The sequence below is a fragment of the Mobula birostris genome, chromosome 11 (genome assembly GCF_030028105.1).
Source record: "Mobula birostris isolate sMobBir1 chromosome 11, sMobBir1.hap1, whole genome shotgun sequence".
Taxonomy (NCBI): domain Eukaryota; kingdom Metazoa; phylum Chordata; class Chondrichthyes; order Myliobatiformes; family Myliobatidae; genus Mobula; species Mobula birostris.
In genome coordinates this window covers 3,651,291-3,668,993 of record NC_092380.1, presented here as the reverse complement: position 1 = coordinate 3,668,993, position 17,703 = coordinate 3,651,291, and the positions used below count along the sequence as shown (strand labels likewise).

The following is a 17,703-nucleotide window of genomic DNA, read 5'->3' as shown; positions in this document are numbered from 1 at the left end:
CAAGCCTGGTTGTCAGAAACCCACTGATTTAACCCCAACCTAATCACAGGACAATTGACAATGGCCAATCAACCTACCAGCTGGTAGGTCTTCAGACTCTGGGAGGAAACCGGAGCACCCGGAGGAAACCCTTGTGCACACGGGAAGGAACGTACAAACTTTCTCATAGAGGATGTCAAAAGTGAACTCCAATATTAAATGACAACGATTTGGATGACAGAACTGATGGCTTTGTGGCCAAGTTTGCGAACGATCCATAGATAGGGTGGAGGGGTAGGTAGTGTTGAGGAATCAGGGAGTCAGCAGATTACAGAGATTAGGAGAATGGGCAAAGAAGTGGCAGATGGAATATAGTGTGGCGAAGTGTATGGCCATGCACTTTGGTAGAAGGAAAAAGACGTAGACTATTTTCTAAATGGGGAGAAAATTCAAAGATCAGAGCTGCAAAGGGATTTGAGAGTTCTTGTGCAGGATTCCTGAAAGGTTAACTTGCAGGTTGAGTCGGTGGTGAGGAAGGCAAATGCAATGTTCCCATTCATTTTGAGAGGACTAGAATACAAAAGCAAGGATGTCTGAATACTTGTGGAACACCACTCATCACCAGCATCCAAGCAGGAAAGGCTCCCTTTATTCCAAATCTTTGCCTCCTGCCAGTCAGACAATTTTCTATCCATATTTGTATCTTTCCCGTAATACGATGGGCTCTTATCTTGTTAGGCAGCCTCATGTGCAGGATCTTGTCAAAGCCTTTTGGAGGAATAGATTTTGGATGGAGTTGAGGAGAAACTGCTTTTCCCCAGAGAGTAGTGAAAGTGAACCCTGTGGAATTCTCTGCCCAGGGAAGCAGTCGAGGGTGCTTCAGACACAGGTAAGTAGATTTTTGCATAGCAGAGGTAGTCAGGGTTCTGGGGAAAACGCAGGTAGATGGTTCTGAGTCCACAGCCACATAAGCCATGATCTTCTTGAATAACGGAGCCTGCTTCTATTTCTTGTTCAAATGACCAGACATAAGAACAGCTTCTTCCCCACTCCTATCAGAAAACTGGATTGATCACCTTTCCCACTCCCTTTGTAATGGTGCTGCCACATTCCCTGACCCCAAATTTTATCCTCCTTCCCCTCCCCCACCTTTTTATTCTGGCGTCTTCCCCCCTTCCTTTCCAGTCCTCATGAAAGGTGTTGGCCCAAGATGTCAACTGTTTATTCATTTCTATAGATGCTGCCTGACCTGCTGATTTCCTCCAGAATATTGTGTGTGTTGTGTATTGCTCTGGATTTTCAGTATCTGTGGACTTTCTCGTGTTTATGTTCTACCTCTTCTGTAATTGCCACTCTAACATTTCATTTTGCACTACCCCAGACTGCGCTACGCCCAATGATCCTCCAAGTTCTTTTTACATGAAAGCTGCATGGGCAAACCATTGCTCTGAGCAGCAAATTCAGATGCAGCCTGAAAGCTGTGCAGCACTTGAAAAGTTTAAGTGTTAAGAAAATTCCATCTGCGAGGCAACAAAGGCTATGTGCACAGGGCATTTCAGTCACTGTCTGGCCACGCAGCTTATAGGGAACAGTGACGATAGTCTTTGTACCTCTGTGTTGTTTTGCAATCATTATTGTGTTTAATGTTGTATTTGTTATCACTAGTTAGAGTGTTTTGATCTGTGAGCTTCACTCAAGCATAGAATTGCACCCAAGTGTTTTATGACAATCTATTGACTTGTGATCGGCAATTAGAAAATTTTTGGGCCGATGGGGTTTGTCTGTCATGATGGCAACTCATCTAGAAGGAAAACTTCCATCTCCTTTCAGCTATACCCACTCATGGGGAAGGCTTCGGGAGTAAACCCAGAGGAAAAATCCAGAGCTGGAGTTCCTAAGGTAGTCCTGCACTGAGCTCAATGCTGACTGGCAACTCCTGGTGCCAAACTGTATCGGTCTCTACCGTTCATTTGGATTCATCAGCTGCATGGAGAGGGGTGGCCTGCTACATGTACAACAGCTTGCTCTCCATTTCATACTGCCCTGGCCTGCATTTTGACTTCAACAGCTAAGATGCAACATCCATGGTCAACCCCGTGACCAACAGGGGGGCCTTAATCAGGAATTTTAAATCTACATTTTCACCGGGCAAATCCGACATCAATTAGCCTAACGGAGGTGTTCATCGACCTTTTGGGAATGCACGTTCTCAAGCCATCCAGACAGCAGGGAGGACTGGAGCTTGCACTGTGCCAAGGAATGGCAAAATACAAGATCCAGTCTATGTGAGTGTGTGTTTGAAGACACCCAACATTTTAGGAATATTTTCTCCCATCAACCAGATTTCCAAATGGATAATGAACCCATAAACGTTACCTCACAGTCTTTTTTGCACTACTTATGGTATATTTCTGTATTGCACTGTAGTGCTGCTGTAAAATAACAGATCTCATGACACTGGGTTGGCACGGTAGTGTAGCAGTTGGCACAATGCTTTACAGTGGCAGTGACTTGGGTTGAACTCCCGCGGCTGCCTGTAAGGTGTTTGTGTGTTCTCCCCATGAACAGTGAGGTTTTTTTCTCCAGGTTTTCCGTTTTCCTCCCACAGTCTAAAGATGTAGCAGCTAGCAGGCTGACTGGTCACTATAAATTGTCCAGTGATTAGCTAGGATTTAATCGGTGGTTGCCGGGCGGCCTGGCTCAAAGGGCCGGAAGAGCCTATTCTACACTGTGTCTCAATAAATAAATCTGTCTGCCTAGGTACCATATCCAATGCGGACTTTGGTGACCATGGTTTTCCATATAGATCTATCCTTCGTTCTTTGGATGACCTCCATTTCCTCGATGGGTAACCACCTGGCTAGGCTTTTGATGTACATAAGCCAAGATCTTCCTTTAGTCTTGCTCCCCTCAATCTTTCCAGAGAGTATGAGTTTTTCTAGTTCATCTTTCCGCATGATGTGTCCTAGGAATCTGAGCTGTCTTTCTCTTATTGTTGGTATGAATGATCGAACTGCTTGGGCTCTTCTGAAAACTTCTTCATTTGATGTGTGTGTGGTCCATGATATTTTTAACATTCTCCTGTAGAACCATAATTCAGCTGCTTCTAGTCTCTTTTCCGTTGCTGGGGAAATGGTCCAGCATTCACTTCCATAAGTCAGGATAGAATAAATGTAGCACAGCAGTATTCTGTTTTTAGTGTACGTGCTCATCTCTCTGTCTGTCAATATGGTCTTCACTTTTTGGAGAGCTTCTTTCGCCATTGCTATTCTGTATTTGATATCTGTGTCGCACCTGCCATTACTTGTTATTAGGCTGCCAAGATATCTGAATTTGTTGACTTGTTTGATGTTTGTATAAACAAATAAGCAATAAATAAAATATTTCAGTGATAATAAACTTGATTGTGATTCTAAGTAGGGTTGTTGACCCTATGAGAAGTTGTGTCATAGATACAGCACAGAAACAGGCCATTCGGACCATCTGCTCCATGCGACTCAGGTGCCCATCCAAATTAGTCCCACTTGTCAGTATTTGGCCCATAAACTTCTAAACCTTTCCTATCCATGTACACTCGGTGGCCTCTTTATAAGGTTCACCTGTACACCTGCTCCTTACTGTGAATGTCTCAACAGCCAATCACGTGGTAGCAACTCAATGCGTAGAAGCACGCCAACATGGCCAAGAGGTTCTGTTGTTGTTCAGACCAAACATCAGAATGGGGAAGAAATGTGATCAAAGCGACTTTGACAGTAGAATGTTTGTTGGTGCCAGATGGGGTGGTTTGAGTATCTCAGAAACTGCTGATCTTCTGGAATTTTCACACACAACAACCCACCTAGAGTTTACAGAGAATGGTATGAATGAAAACCCAAAGAAAATCCAGTGAACAGCAGTTCTGTAGGTGAAAATGTCTTGTTAATGAGACAGTGGGTGGTGAAGTTGAGACACATCTCTACAAAAGGGGATCTTTCCCTCCGCTGGCCTGCAGGTCACCTTTGGGCAAGGTGAGCATCTGCTTAGCCCCCTGATCAGGGTGATATGAAGTCATGGGAGCAGGTGGTGGATGGATGTTTGAGCTGCCGGTGCATATCACAAGTCCTGGTTATGCGACCACTGATGCCAGGCAGACAACCTCTAACGAGTATTGATAATGGCTGGGGTCACCCGTCTTGTAATGATACTGCCCTGAAGAAGGCAATGGCAAACCACTTCTGAAGAAAGATTTACCAAGAATCATGGTCATGGATAGAGAAAAGATTAACAACAGTGTGAAGGGGGTCTTCCCCACAGGAAGATTATACATAGATGGAAGACCATTATAACGAACTCCCTAAAAAGGCATCCGTTAGTCTTGTAAGACCATGGATCTGCGCCTGGAAAATCTTCACTCTCCAGGGCGCAGGCCTGGGCAAGGTTGTATGGAAGACCAGCAGTTGCCCATGCTGCAAGTCTCCTCTCTCCACGACACCGATGTTGTCCAAGGGAAGGGCATTAGGACCCATACAGATACAGAACTCCCTACTGTATCTCATTTAAAGTGTCACCAGATAATTTGTTCTTTACTATACAATAGTTAATTTATGGACTGTGCTTTGTTTATCTATGCATAATTCACTTGTAGATTTCATATTTACTTGTCGAAGTTATTGTTAAATCTATGCCCTCTAGTTCTTGATTCTGCAGCCCTGGGTAAACGGCTGAGTGCACTCACTGTGATGGCAATACAAATGGCTTTTGCAACACACATCAAAGTTGCTGGTGAACGCAGCAGGCCAGGCAGCATCTCTAGGAAGAGGTACAGTCGACGTTTCGGGCTGAGACCCTTCGTCAGGACTAACTGAAGGAAGAGTGATTAAGGGATTTGAAAGTGGGAGGGGGAGAGGGAGATCCAAAATGATAGGAGAAGACAGGAGGGGGAGGGATGGAGCCAAGAGCTGGACAGGTGATTGGCAAAAGGGATATGAGAGGATCATGGGACAGGAGGTCCAGGGAGAAGGAAAAGGGGGAGGGGGGGAACCCAGAGGACGGGCAAGGGGTATAGTGAGAGGGACAGAGGGAGAAAAAGGAGAGAGAGAGAGAAAGAATGTGTGTATATAAATAAATAACAGATGGGGTATGAGGGGAGGTGGGGAATTAGCGGAAGTTAGAGAAGTCAATGTTCATGCCATCAGGTTGGAGGCTACCCAGATGGAATATAAGGTGTTGTTCCTCCAACCTGAGTGTGGCTTCATCTTTACAGTAGAGGAGGCCGTGGATAGACATGTCAGAATGGGAATGGGATGTGGAATTAAAATGTGTGGCCACTGGGAGATCCTGCTTTCTCTGGCGGACAGAGCGTAGGTGTTCAGCAAAACGATCTCCCAGTCTGCGTCCGGTCTCGCCAATATATAGAAGGCCACATCGGGAGCACCGGACGCAGTATATCACCCCAGCCGACTCACAGGTGAAGTGTCGCCTCACCTGGAAGGACTGCTTGGGGCCCTGAATGGTGGTAAGGGAGGAAGTGTAAGGGCATGTGTCGCACTTGTTCCACTTCCAAGAACAATTGCCAGGAGGGAGATCAGTGGGGAGGGATGGGGGGGGGGACGAATGGAAAAGGGAGTCGCGTAGGGAGTGATCCCTGCAGAAAGCAGAAATGGATGGATTTTGCAATCGTTTTGAGAGAGGAAAGGCTATGTATAATTCAGGGAGACACAAGAGAAACTTCAGATGTTGGAATCGGAAGTGAAAGAACCCACTGACGCTCAGTGGGTTGAAGAGCATCTGTGGAGTCAGAGGGACATTTGACACTTTGGGCTGGGACCCTGCTTCACCTTATCAGCAACAATAAAGAGTTGGAGGGCAGAGAGAAAGTGGAGCGGCTGGGGGACTGAATAAGAAGGCACATCAGCACCTTCACTCCCTGAGGAGATAGAGGCAATCAAGGCCCCCCACATCTTAAATGCATTTTATGAGGCAAAGGGCAAATTATGAGGCTATAAGGCTAGAACTGGCGGGTGTGAATTGGGATGATGTTTTTGCAGGGAAATGTACTCTGGACGTGTGGTCGATGTTTAGAGATCTCTTGCAGGACGTTAGGGATAAATTTGTCCCGGTGTGGAAGATAAAGAATGGTAGGGTGAAGGAACCATGGGTGACAAGTGAGGTGGAAAATCTAGTCAGGTGGAAGAAGGCAGCATACATGAGGTTTAGGAAGCAAGGATCAGATGGGTCTATTGAGGAATATAGGGAAGCAAGAAAGGAGCTTAAGAAGGGGCTGAGAAGAGCAAGAAGGGGGCATGAGAAGGCCTTGGTGAGTAGAGTAAAAGAAACCCCAAGGCATTCTTCAATTATGTGAAGAACAAAAGGATGACAGGAGTGAAGGCAGGACCGATTAGAGATAAAGGTGGGAAGATGTGCCTGGAGGCTGTGGAAGTGAGCGAGGTCCTCAGCGAATACTTCTCTTCAGTATTCACCAATGAGCAGGAACTTGATGATGGTGAGGACAATATGAGTGAGGTTGATGTTCTGGAGCATGTAGATATTAAGGGAGAGGAGGTGTTGGAGTTGTTAAAATACATTAAGACGGGTAAGATCCCGGGGCCTGACGGAATATTCCCCAGGCTGCTCCACGAGGCGAGGGAAGAGATTGCTGAGCCTCTGGCTAGGATCTTTTTTTTTTGTAATTCAATTTTTATTAAATTTCATCATCAAACATTTCCATAAGATGTATTTCAGATACTGTACATATATTATGTAATCATATTTGTCACAAATTGATCTTTATTTCCTCGTTGTCCCCGGGAATGGTACCGGAGGATTGGAGGGAGGCAAATGTTGTTCGCTTGTTCAGAAAAGGTAGTAGGGATAGTCCGGGTAATTATAGACCAGTGAGCCTTATGTCTGTGGTGGGAAAGCTGTTGGAAAAGATTCTTAGAGATGGGATCCATGGGCATTTAGAGAATCATGGTCTGATCAGGGACAGTCAGCATGGCTTTGTGAAGGGCAGATTGTGTCTAACAAGCCTGATAGAGTTCTTTGAGGAGGTGACCAGGCATATAGATGAGGGTAGTGCAGTGGATGTGATCTATATGGATTTTAGTAAGGCATTTGACAAGGTTCCACACGGTAGGCTTATTCAGAAAGTCGGAAGGCATGGGATCCAGGGATGTTGGATGTCCAGGGCCAGGTGGATTCAGAATTGGCTTGCCTGCAGAAGGCAGAGGGTCGTAGTGGAGGGAGTACATTCAGATTGGAGGGTTGTGACTAGTGGTGTCCCACAAGGATCTGTTCTGGGACCTCTACTCTTCGTGATTTTTATTAACGACCTGGATGTTGGGGTAGAAGGGTGGGTTGGCAAGTTTGCAGATGACACAAAGGTTGGTGGTGTAGATAGTGTAGAGGATTGTTGAAGATTTCAGAGAGACATTGATTGGATGCAGAAGTGGGCTGAGAAGTGGCAGATGGAGTTCAACCCGGAGAAGTGTAAGGTGGTGCACTTTGGAAGGACAAACTCCAAGGCAGAGTACAAAGTAAATGGCAGGATACTTGGTAGTGTGGAGGAGCAGAGGGATCTCGGGGTACATGTCCACAGATCCCTGAAAGTTGCCTCACAGGTGGATAGGGTAGTTAAGAAAGCTTATGGGGTGTTAGCTTTCATAAGTCAAGGGATAGAGATTAAGAGTTGTGATGTAATGATGCAGCTCTATAAAACTCTGGTTAGGCCACACTTGGAGTACTGTGTCCAGTTCTGGTTGCCTCACTATAGGAAGGATGTGGAAACATTGGAAAGGGTACAGAGGAGATTTACCAGGATGCTGCCTGGTTTAGAGAGTATGCATTATGATCAGAGATTAAGGGAGCTAGGGCTTTACTCTTTGGAGAGAAGGAGGATGAGAGGAGACATGATAGAGGTATACAAGATAATAAGAGGAATAGATAGAGTGGATAGCCAGTGCCTCTTCCCCAGGACACCACTGCTCAATACAAGGGGACATGGCTTTAAGGTAAGGGGTGGGAAGTTCAAGGGGGATATTAAAGGAAGGTTTTTTACTCAGAGAGTGGTTGGTGCGTGGAATGCACTGCCTGAGTCAGTGGTGGAGGCAGATACACTAGTGAAGTTTAAGAGACTACTAGACAGGTATATGGAGGAATTTAAGGTGGGGGGGGGCGGTTATATGGGAGGCAGGGTTTGAGAGTCAGCACATTGTGGGCCGAAGGGCCTGTACTGTGCTGTACTGTTCTGTGTTCTATGTTACAGGAGCACCAGTGAGAACGACCTGACAAGCTGCCTCTCCATCTGGTCTGGGAGTAGCCAAGCATCGGACCGGAATTCCCTACAAAGGACTGTGAGAACAGCCGAGAGGATCACAGGAGTCTCTCTACCATCCACTGGGGTTATTTATCAGGAGCACTGCGTATGCCGTGCCTTTACTATTATCAAGGATCCCACCCATCCATCCAGCATCCTCTTTGACTTTCTCCCATCAGGCAGGAGACTCCGATGCGTAAAGACAAGAACGGCCAGGATGGGAAACAGTTTCTTCCCTCAGGCCATTAGGCTTCTGAACTCCCCACCGCATCGTATTCGAAGTGTCTCCGGGTAATTTGTTCTGTACCCTACAATATTTAATGTATGCACTTTACTTTATCTATGTGTAATTCATTTGTAGATTTAATTCTTACTTTCCTAAGTTATTGTGTGTTGTATGAGTGTCATGTGTACTACTGCACTGTACTCCCTGGTCTGGAGAAACGTCGTCTCCTTTGGTGGTACACATGTATATAGTTAAATGACAACAAATTTGATGTGACAAATATGCAGAGTGGCCAGTTTATCAGCTAAATTAGCTACTGAGTGTCTGTCCGTGGTCTTCTGCTGCTGAAGCCCGCCCACTTCAGAGATGCTCTTCTGCCCATCACTGTTGTAACGTGTGGTTAGTTGAGTTACTGTCGCCTTCCTGTCAGCTTGAACCAGTCTGGCCATTCTCCTCAGACCTCTCTCATTAACAAGGGGTTTTCACCCACAGAACTGCTGCTCACTGGATTTTTTTTGTTTTTTCGTACCATTTTCTGTAAATTCCAGAGGCTGTTGTGCATGAAAATCCCAGGAGATCAGAGGATTCTGAGATACCCAAACACCCTGTCTGGCACCAACAATCATTCCACGGTCAAAGTCACTTAGATCACGTTTCTTCCCCATTCTGATGTTTGGTCTGAACAACAACTGAACCTCTGGACTGTGTCCTTTGATGCATTGGGTTGCTGCCCCACGAGCTGGGAGAAAGAGCTTGTTTCTGTGCTGCATGTGACCCCGTGATCCAAACAACCTCGTGCTTACATGAAGTTAGTTTTTCTTTAAACTATAAAAACAAAACTCGAACTAAAATCCCCCAGTTGCCATGGTGAGGTTTGAACTTAGCAATCCGAATCAATAGTCCACAATTCTGGCTCCTCGTTCAGTAACATAACCTTTATGATACTGAACACAGGCGCCAATCTTAACGATATAATCACAAGAGATACTGAATAGGGTTACAGATCACTACAGCACAGAAGCAGGCCTCTCGGCCCATCTAGTCCATGTTCTGCCCATCGACCTGCACCTGGCCCACAGCCCTCCATACTCCTCCCATCATTGTGAACATAGAATAGTACAACATAGGAACAGGCCCTTCGGCCCACACTTGAGGACCTCCATAGGTCAGGGTTGACTATCGATATTGTGTCCCAGCCCTCTACGTGATACACAAGCCAGGCCAGTACGATACGGAGAGCAAGCTGTTGCCCCGTGCAGCAGGCTCCCCCTCTCCACGTAGCCAACAAATCCAAAGGAACGGCAGAGGCTGATACAGTTTGGCACCGTCAGTGTCGCAGGAGCTGCCACTCACTCAGCGTCAAGCTCAACGTGGGACTGCTTTAGGGACTCCAGCTCTGGAACTTTTCTTCAGCGTTTGCTCCTGAAGCCTCCCCCGTGAGTGAGAATGGCTACAAGGCAGCGGAGGTTCGAGGGCAGAGCTTTCAGCCCACGATGCTGGGTCAAATCAATTAAATTAGTAATCAAATGGCCAACTAAACTAATCCTTTCTACCCACACAATGTCAATATCCTTCCATTTCCCACACATTCATGTGTCTATCTAAACATCTTTTAAGAGTATCTAATATATCTGCTTCTACCATACCCAAATTTCCTTAAAATGCCCACTTCCACGGGCAGCTCGTTCCACACTCTCACCACTCCCTGAGTGAAGAAGTTCCCCCTCAGGTTCCCTTTAAGCATTTCACCTTTCACTTGTAACCTCCAGTTCTAGTCTCACACAACCTTAAAGGAAAAAACATGCTTGCATTTACCCTGTCCAAACCCATCATAACTATCAGATCTCTCCTCACTCTCCTACGCGCCAGGGAATGAAGTCCAAACCTGTTCGAACTTTCCTGATAGCTCAGGTGCTCGAGGCCTGACAACGTCCTCGTAAGTCACGGTAACATAGTGGTCAGCACAACTCTGTGCAGTACCAGCAATCCTGGTTCAATTCCTGCCACTGCCTGCGAGGAATTTGCATGTTCCCCCAGAGTTGGGCATGTGGCTAAGTGGTTAAGGTGTTCATCTAGTGATCTGAAGGTCGCCAGTTCAAGCCTCAGCTGTGGCAGCGTGTTTGTGCCCTTGAGCAAGGCACTTAATCACACATTGCTCTAGTCTGTGCGAGGAGTGGCGCCCCACACAGACTTCCAATCTGCGCCTTGTAAGGCATGAAAATGCTCGACACAAGCCTCCCATGCTCTGAGTCGACGTTCCCCTCCCCCAGTGATCGTGTGGGTCTCCTCCAGGTGCTTGGGTTCAAATAAATACCGGTTGGTAGGTTAATTGGTCATTGTAAATTGTCCGTGATTAGGCTAGGATTAAATTGGGGGAGTACTGGGTGGCACGGCTTGATAAATTAATTAATTATTTTTCTCTGCACTCTTTCAATCTTATTGACATCCTTCCTGTAGGTAGATGACTAGAAATGCACGCAGTACTCTAAATTAGGCTGCAGATGCTGGTAATCCAGCGCAACACGTACACAAAATGCTGGAGGAACTCAGCAGGTCAGGCAGCATCTCAGGAGAGGAATGTTTCAGACTGAGACCCTTCACCAGGACTGAAACCTTGACTGTTTATTCTCCTCTACAGATGCTGTCTGACCTGCTGAAATCTGACGGCGAAAAGGAAGAAGCTGTTTCTAAAACACTGAGTGCGTGTCTTCATGCTCCTGTACCTCCTCCTTGATGAGAAGAGGCCACCTCCTGGCTAACGGAGGTAAACGCTCTCAAGACCAGCAAAACAGACTGACAGGTGATCTCACAGGGGTGTATAAAGTCAGGAGGAGTGTAGATGAGGTGAACACACTCAGTCTTTATCCCGGGGGCTGGGGCATCAAGAACTAGAGGACACAGCTTTAAAGTGGGGGGGGGGGGGGAGATTTCAAAAGGACCTGAGGGGCAACTTTTTCGACATAGAAGGTGGTGGGTGTACGGTTTGAGCTGCCAGACAAAGTGGTTGAAGCTGGTACAACTACGACATTTAAAAGATACACTATCCTGGTTGGGAAACATGAAACTTTCTCCCTGTGGCACCTCACTCACAGAGGGAATCATCCTGAGTGGATGCGATGGCAGAGAAACAACTCGCATTTATATCACATCTTGTCAGAATCAGAAATCACATTTACTTTCACCGACCAAAATTTGTTGTTTTGTGGACAGGCATAAAAAAATGACTATTTGTACAATAAGTACATAATGCAAAAGAGAAATAGTGAGGTGGTGTTCATGGGTTCAATGCCCATTCAGAAATCGGATGGCGGAGGGGAAGAAGCTGTTCCTGAATCGTTGAGTGTGTGCCTTCAGGCTCCTGTACCTCCTCCCTGATGGTAGCAATGAGAACGGGGCACAAACGGGTGGTGGGGGTCCTCAAAGATGGATGCCACCTTCTTGAGGCATCACTCCTTGAAGATGTCCTGGATAGTACAGAGGCTGGTGCCCATGATGGTGCTGACTGATCTTACAGCTCTCTGCAGCTTATTTTGATCTGGTGCAGGAGCCCCCCTATACCGGATGGTGATGCAGCCAGCTAGAATGCTCTCCACAGGATAGCTGTACAAATTTGCAAATGTCTTTGGTGACATACCAAATGTCCTCAAACTTCTAATGAAGTACAGCCTTCTTTGGAGTGGCATCGACACGTTGGGGCCAGGTTAGATCCTCAGAGATATTGACACCCTGGAACTTGAAATTGCTCACTCTCTCCACTTCTGATCCCTCTATGAGGACTGGTGTGTGTTCCCTCGTCTTGCCCTTTCTGAAGTACACAATCAGTTCCTTCATCTTACTGACACCCAGTGCAAGGTTGTTGTTGCGACACCACTCAACTAGCTGGTATATCTTGTTCCTGTACGGCCTCCTGTCACCATCCGAGATTCTGTCAACAATAGTTGTATTGGCCCCTTTTCCACTGATTAATCTTTTTAGGATGCCCTTACCAATTTAGACACTGCAAGGACAGATTCTTCCCCCTGCTGATGTAAGACAACTCAGTGGCCCCTAGTTCAATAAGTTCACCTCACAATTTCCCTCGTTATGCCTTTGCACCTTATTATTTGCCTATCGTGCACTTTTTTTCCGAAACTTTATTCCGCATTCTGTTATTGTCTTTCCTTTTTTCCAATCAATGACCCCATTGGATTGAAGAGATTTTATTTTAAGGATGGCGTGCAAAAAAAAGTTTTATCTTCCACTGTTCCTCGGTAGGGTTGACACTAATAAACCAATGTACTAATTTTATTCTATGTATTTATTGAGATACAGTGCAGAATAGGTCCTACCGGCCCCTCGATCTGTGCTGCCCAGCGACCCCCCAGTTTAATCACGGGGCAATTAACCGGTCGGAGGGAACTGGAGTGAGGAGAACGTGCAAACTCTTTACAGGCAGAGGCGGGAATCGAACCGGAATCGCCTGCGTTAAGCGCAGTGGTTAGCAGAAGGAAAAGGTCTGCCGATGCTGCAAATCCCAAAGCGACGCGCACAAAATGCCGGGGGAACTCAGCAAGTCAGGCAGTATCTGTGGAAATGAAGAGACAGTCGGCGTTTCGGGCCCAGACTCTTCGTCAGGGCTGACGGTTCTCGGCCCAAAACTCTTTGTTCATTTCCACAGTTGCCGCCTGACCGGCTGAGTTCCTCCAGCGTTTTGGGTGTGTTGGTTCAGAACCCTTCCTAGTTTACCTATTGATCAGGTTACAAACAGGGAATTTTAGTAACCAGCAGATAAACTGTTAGTGATGTTGCTTGGAGGTTTACCATAGGTGTCTCTCCTGCTTTCCAGGGACCCAACCAGGGTCTCAACCCCTCCATCTCCTGCCAAATCTGACCCAGAGACGGAGGAGCCCCAAAAACTCCGGCGGCTGACTGCGGTCTCACTTACCTTGTTGGCGCTGAGATCCAACTGGCCTCTCGGCTCCGCGCAGATTGTGGAAACTGGGAACTTGCCGGGGTCTTGGGCACTCATTGCTGGATCTCCCTTCCGCTACTGCCAGATCTATAGTGCGGGCCACTGGCTCTCCCACTCTGCTCACCCTGCCCCGCCGCCGGGGTTTATTTGAAGTGAGGCGGTATACCTTGTTAATCAGCACCGGGCGATTAGCAGAGCTCTGGGGGGGGGGGGCGGGGGGCGGAGACCGGGGCAAAGGTCCGCAAGCTGCTAGCCCCGACCGACCCCGACGGCAGCGGGTTGCCAGCTGTTCGGAACAAGCAGAAAATTTCCTTAAAAAGAGAAACCTCAGCGCACAGCTGACTGCCAAGCCATGCCAAGCCGCGCCGAGACAAGCCAGGACAAAAAGCGCAGCTGTGTTTGTATCCCTCTGGGTCCTCCTGGGTGTGACGAGTACAGCGTTGCATTATATTTACTAAACAGGTATCTTTGTTTTGTTTTTAAAAAAACTGCCCCTATATTCATTTGAAGTATATAAAAGCAGAGACTGGAAATTTGAAAATAAAACACTTAAAGTACTCCATAAGACTATGAGACGCAGGAACAGAATTAACTCATTCAGCCCACCGTCTCTGGAACACAATTACCATCAGACAACTAGAAAAGGCCGAAACAGGAGGAACCCTGAGTAGATTATGAAACCATTTCACCAAGTACCTTCACTCCACCCGCCCTAAAAAGCGGGTTTGACCAGTGGCAACCCATTTCGATTCTAGTTCCCATTCTGACATGTCAGTCCCTGGCTTCCTCTACTGCTGCGATGAGGCCACACTCAGGTTGGAGGAGCAACACCTTGTATCCCGTCTGGGTAGCCTCCAATCTGATGGCATGAACATTGATTCCTGGAATTTCCAGTAATTGCCTCCTCCCCTCCTCTCCCTCACCATTCCCCATTTCTGTTTCCCTCTCTCATCTTATCTCTTTACCTACCCATCACCTCCCTCTTTCCTTTCTTCCATGGTCTTCTACCCTCTCCTGTCAGATTCCCCCTCCTCCAGCCCTTTATCTCCCTCACCAATCAACTTCCCAGCTCTTTACTTCACCCTCTCCCCCTCTCCCGGTTCCACCTATCACCTACCACCTTGTACTTCTTCCCCCCCTCCTCCCCACATTCTTTACTCTGACCTCCCCACTTCGTCTCCAGTCTTGGCCAGAAACGTTGACTGCTTACTGTTTTCCATAGTTGCTGCTTGGCCTGCTGAGTTCCTCCAGCATTTCCTGTGTGTTGCTTTAGAAAATGTCCCCATTATACCTACTCCTTGGCTCCAGCCAATCAGCAATCTTCTAGCCATGTTAGTATCTTCCCCATAATTCCATGGGCACTTACCTTGTTTAGTAGCCTCATGTATGGCACCTTGTCAAAGGCCTTCTGAAGATCCAGGTAAATGACATCCACTGACTCTCCTTTGACTATCCTGCCTATTACTTCCTCAAAGAACTTCAATCGATTTGTCAGGCGAGATTTCCCCTTAAGGGAACCGTGCTGACTTTGGCCTGTTTATTGATTGATTGACTGACTGGTACAGGTCAGAATGGACCTTCCAGCCCACCGAACCACAGCTCTCAGCATCACTGATTCAACCCTCGCCGAATTTCGAGTGACCAATGACCTACTAACCAGTACGTTAACAAGTGTGAGAGGAAACTGGAGTACCCGGAGGAAACCCATGTGCTCACCGGGAGGACGTACGGACTCCTTAACAGAGGGCATCGGAATTGAACTCTGAACTTTGACGGTCCGAGCTGTAATGGCGTTGTGCTAACCGCTACGCTCCTGCGGTGCCCTATGCCTTGAACTCAATAGGCCAGGCAGCATCTTTGCAGAGAGAAAACGGGCATAATCGTTATCAAGCATCCCCTGACACAGGGAAAACAAAATGTGTACTTTGTGCCCATTTTGCAGAGCAGCCCTATTCCTTCAGATGAGTTACCCAAGCCTCTCTGAGACCTCCTCAGCCAGGGTCACTCATGGGTGTCACATGATTCACAAGCCAGGGCAGTACAGTATGGAGAGCAGGCTGTTGCCCAGACAGCAGGCTCCTCCTCTCCACACAGCTGATGAACCCAAAGGAACGGCAGAGACCGATACGGTTTGGTGCCAGCAGAATCGCAGGAGTTGCCAGTCAGCGTTGAGCTCGATGCAGGACTGTCTTAGGGGCTCCAGCTCTGGACTTCTCCCTCGGGGTTTACTCCCAAAGCCCTCCCCACGAGTGGGTCTAGCCGCAAGGCAGCGGAGGTTTGAGATCAGAGTTTCCCTTCTCCTAGATGAGCTGCCAACCACGGCTGACGAGCCCCATTTGCCCGAAGTGACTGGTTTTAAGGTGCTAGTCACCCGCCTATGCCCCTTCTGTCAGTAGAAATGGTTCCGTTTAGTAGCTAAGCCGCATGTGAAGGTCAGGAGCTGGACTTGATTATCAGAGGCTATTTGAGGCACACACCATTGCGAGCAGTTAATAGGTAGTGGGAGCTCATACCCAGCAACACCTGACAACCTTAAGGAAACAGAGCCTCGAGTTACTGTAATATTCAATTCCTCTCTGACCTCTCTGTCTTTGGTCTCCCACACTGCTCCACCATAAACATCAGCAACAATGTCTCATCCTGCTGTGGGCGATGTCCACCCAGGTCAGTCTCTGTCCACCCATCTCAGTCACTGCGAGCCTGCGTCAGTCACCGAGAGCCCACGTCAGTCTCTATTCACCCATGTCAGTCACCGCGAGCCCTGCGAACCCACATCAGTCACTGAGAGCCCTACTTTGAGTATTGAGTACAGTTCTCATTGCCCAGCTACTGGAAGGATGTCATTAAGTTGGAAATGGCTTTGAAGAGCTTCATAAGGATTTACCAGGGTGCGTGCTCCTGAGATAGAGAGAGGCTGAATAGGTCGGGGATTTTTCTTCTGAAGTGTGGGAGGCTAAGGGTGAAATTATAGAAAATCATATGGGGCATAGATAAGGAGAATAGACATAATCTTTTTCCCAGGGTGGGAGAGTCTAACATGGAAGGGTTCAAGCGGGCAACGTGTTCACACAGGTGTGGTGGGTATGTGAAGTGAGCTGCCGGAGGAAGTGGTTGAGGCTGATACTTCAACAATGTTTAAAAGACACTTGGACAGGTAGGTAGACAGGAAAGATTGCAGGGGACATGGGCCATATGCAGGCAAGTTAGGTGAGCGACCTGGTCAGCATGGATGTGTTGGGCTGAAGGGCCTCCATCCAGGTGGTATAACCCTTTGGCTCTGTGACATCAGTGTGCCCAACTCAGGACGATACTGTTTAAGCTCAGTTCTCGTTCAGGTGGGCTGCCTTGTAAGCTGCATTCTCCACCTCTCCCTCTCTCTGCACAGAGGTTCCTGAAGCCTCGGCTGGGCCCTCAAGGCCGTGATCCGCTCATGGTTGCCTTTCTCCCCCCAGCCACCTGTTTCCCTGACAACCACAACCTACCCTGACACCACAACCTACCCTGCCAACCACAATCTACCCTGACAACCACAACCTACCCTGACACCACAACCTACCCTGACAACCACAACCTACCCTGACGCCACTACCTACCCTGACAACCATAACCTACCCTGACAACCACAACCTACCCTGACAACCACAACCTACCCTGACGCCACTACCTACCCTGACAACCATAACCTACCCTGACAACCACAACCTACCCTGACACCACATCCTACCCTGACACCACATCCTACCCTGACACCACAACCTACCCTGACAACCACAACCTATCCTGACGCCACAACCTACCCTGACAACCACAACCTACCCTGATGCCACAACCTACCCTGACAACCACAACCTATCCTGACGCCACAACCTACCCTGACAACCACAACCTACCCTGATGCCACAACCTACCCTGACAACCACAACCTACCCTGACGCCACAACCTACCCTGACACCACAACCTACCCTGATGCCACAACCTACCCTGACAACCACAACCTACCCTGACACCATAACTTACCCTGCCAACCACAACCTACCCTGACACCACATCCTACCCTGACACCACATCCTACCCTGACAACCACAACCTACCCTGACACCACATCCTACCCTGACACCACAACCTACCCTGACAACCACAACCTACCCTGACACCACAACCTACCCTGACAACCACAACCTACCCTGACGCCACAACCTACCCCGACAACCACAACCTACGCTGCCACCACAACCTACCCTGACACCACAACC

General features: G+C 47.8%; 1 protein-coding gene across 2 annotated transcripts in view; it reads right to left on the bottom strand.

Moving 5' to 3' along the window:
• Positions 1-13,800, bottom strand: part of tmprss6 (transmembrane serine protease 6) — a 92,882-nt gene extending 79,082 nt beyond the window's left edge. Inside the window, exon 1 of one of the 2 annotated variants that reach the window (XM_072271507.1) lies at positions 13,423-13,800. In XM_072271507.1, the coding sequence (XP_072127608.1) occupies positions 13,423-13,506 (84 nt within the window). In that variant the 5' untranslated portion in view covers positions 13,507-13,800. The remainder of the gene's footprint in view (positions 1-13,422) is intronic. The other variant, XM_072271506.1, reaches the window with a different exon arrangement.
• Positions 13,801-17,703: the final 3,903 nt, after the last annotated feature.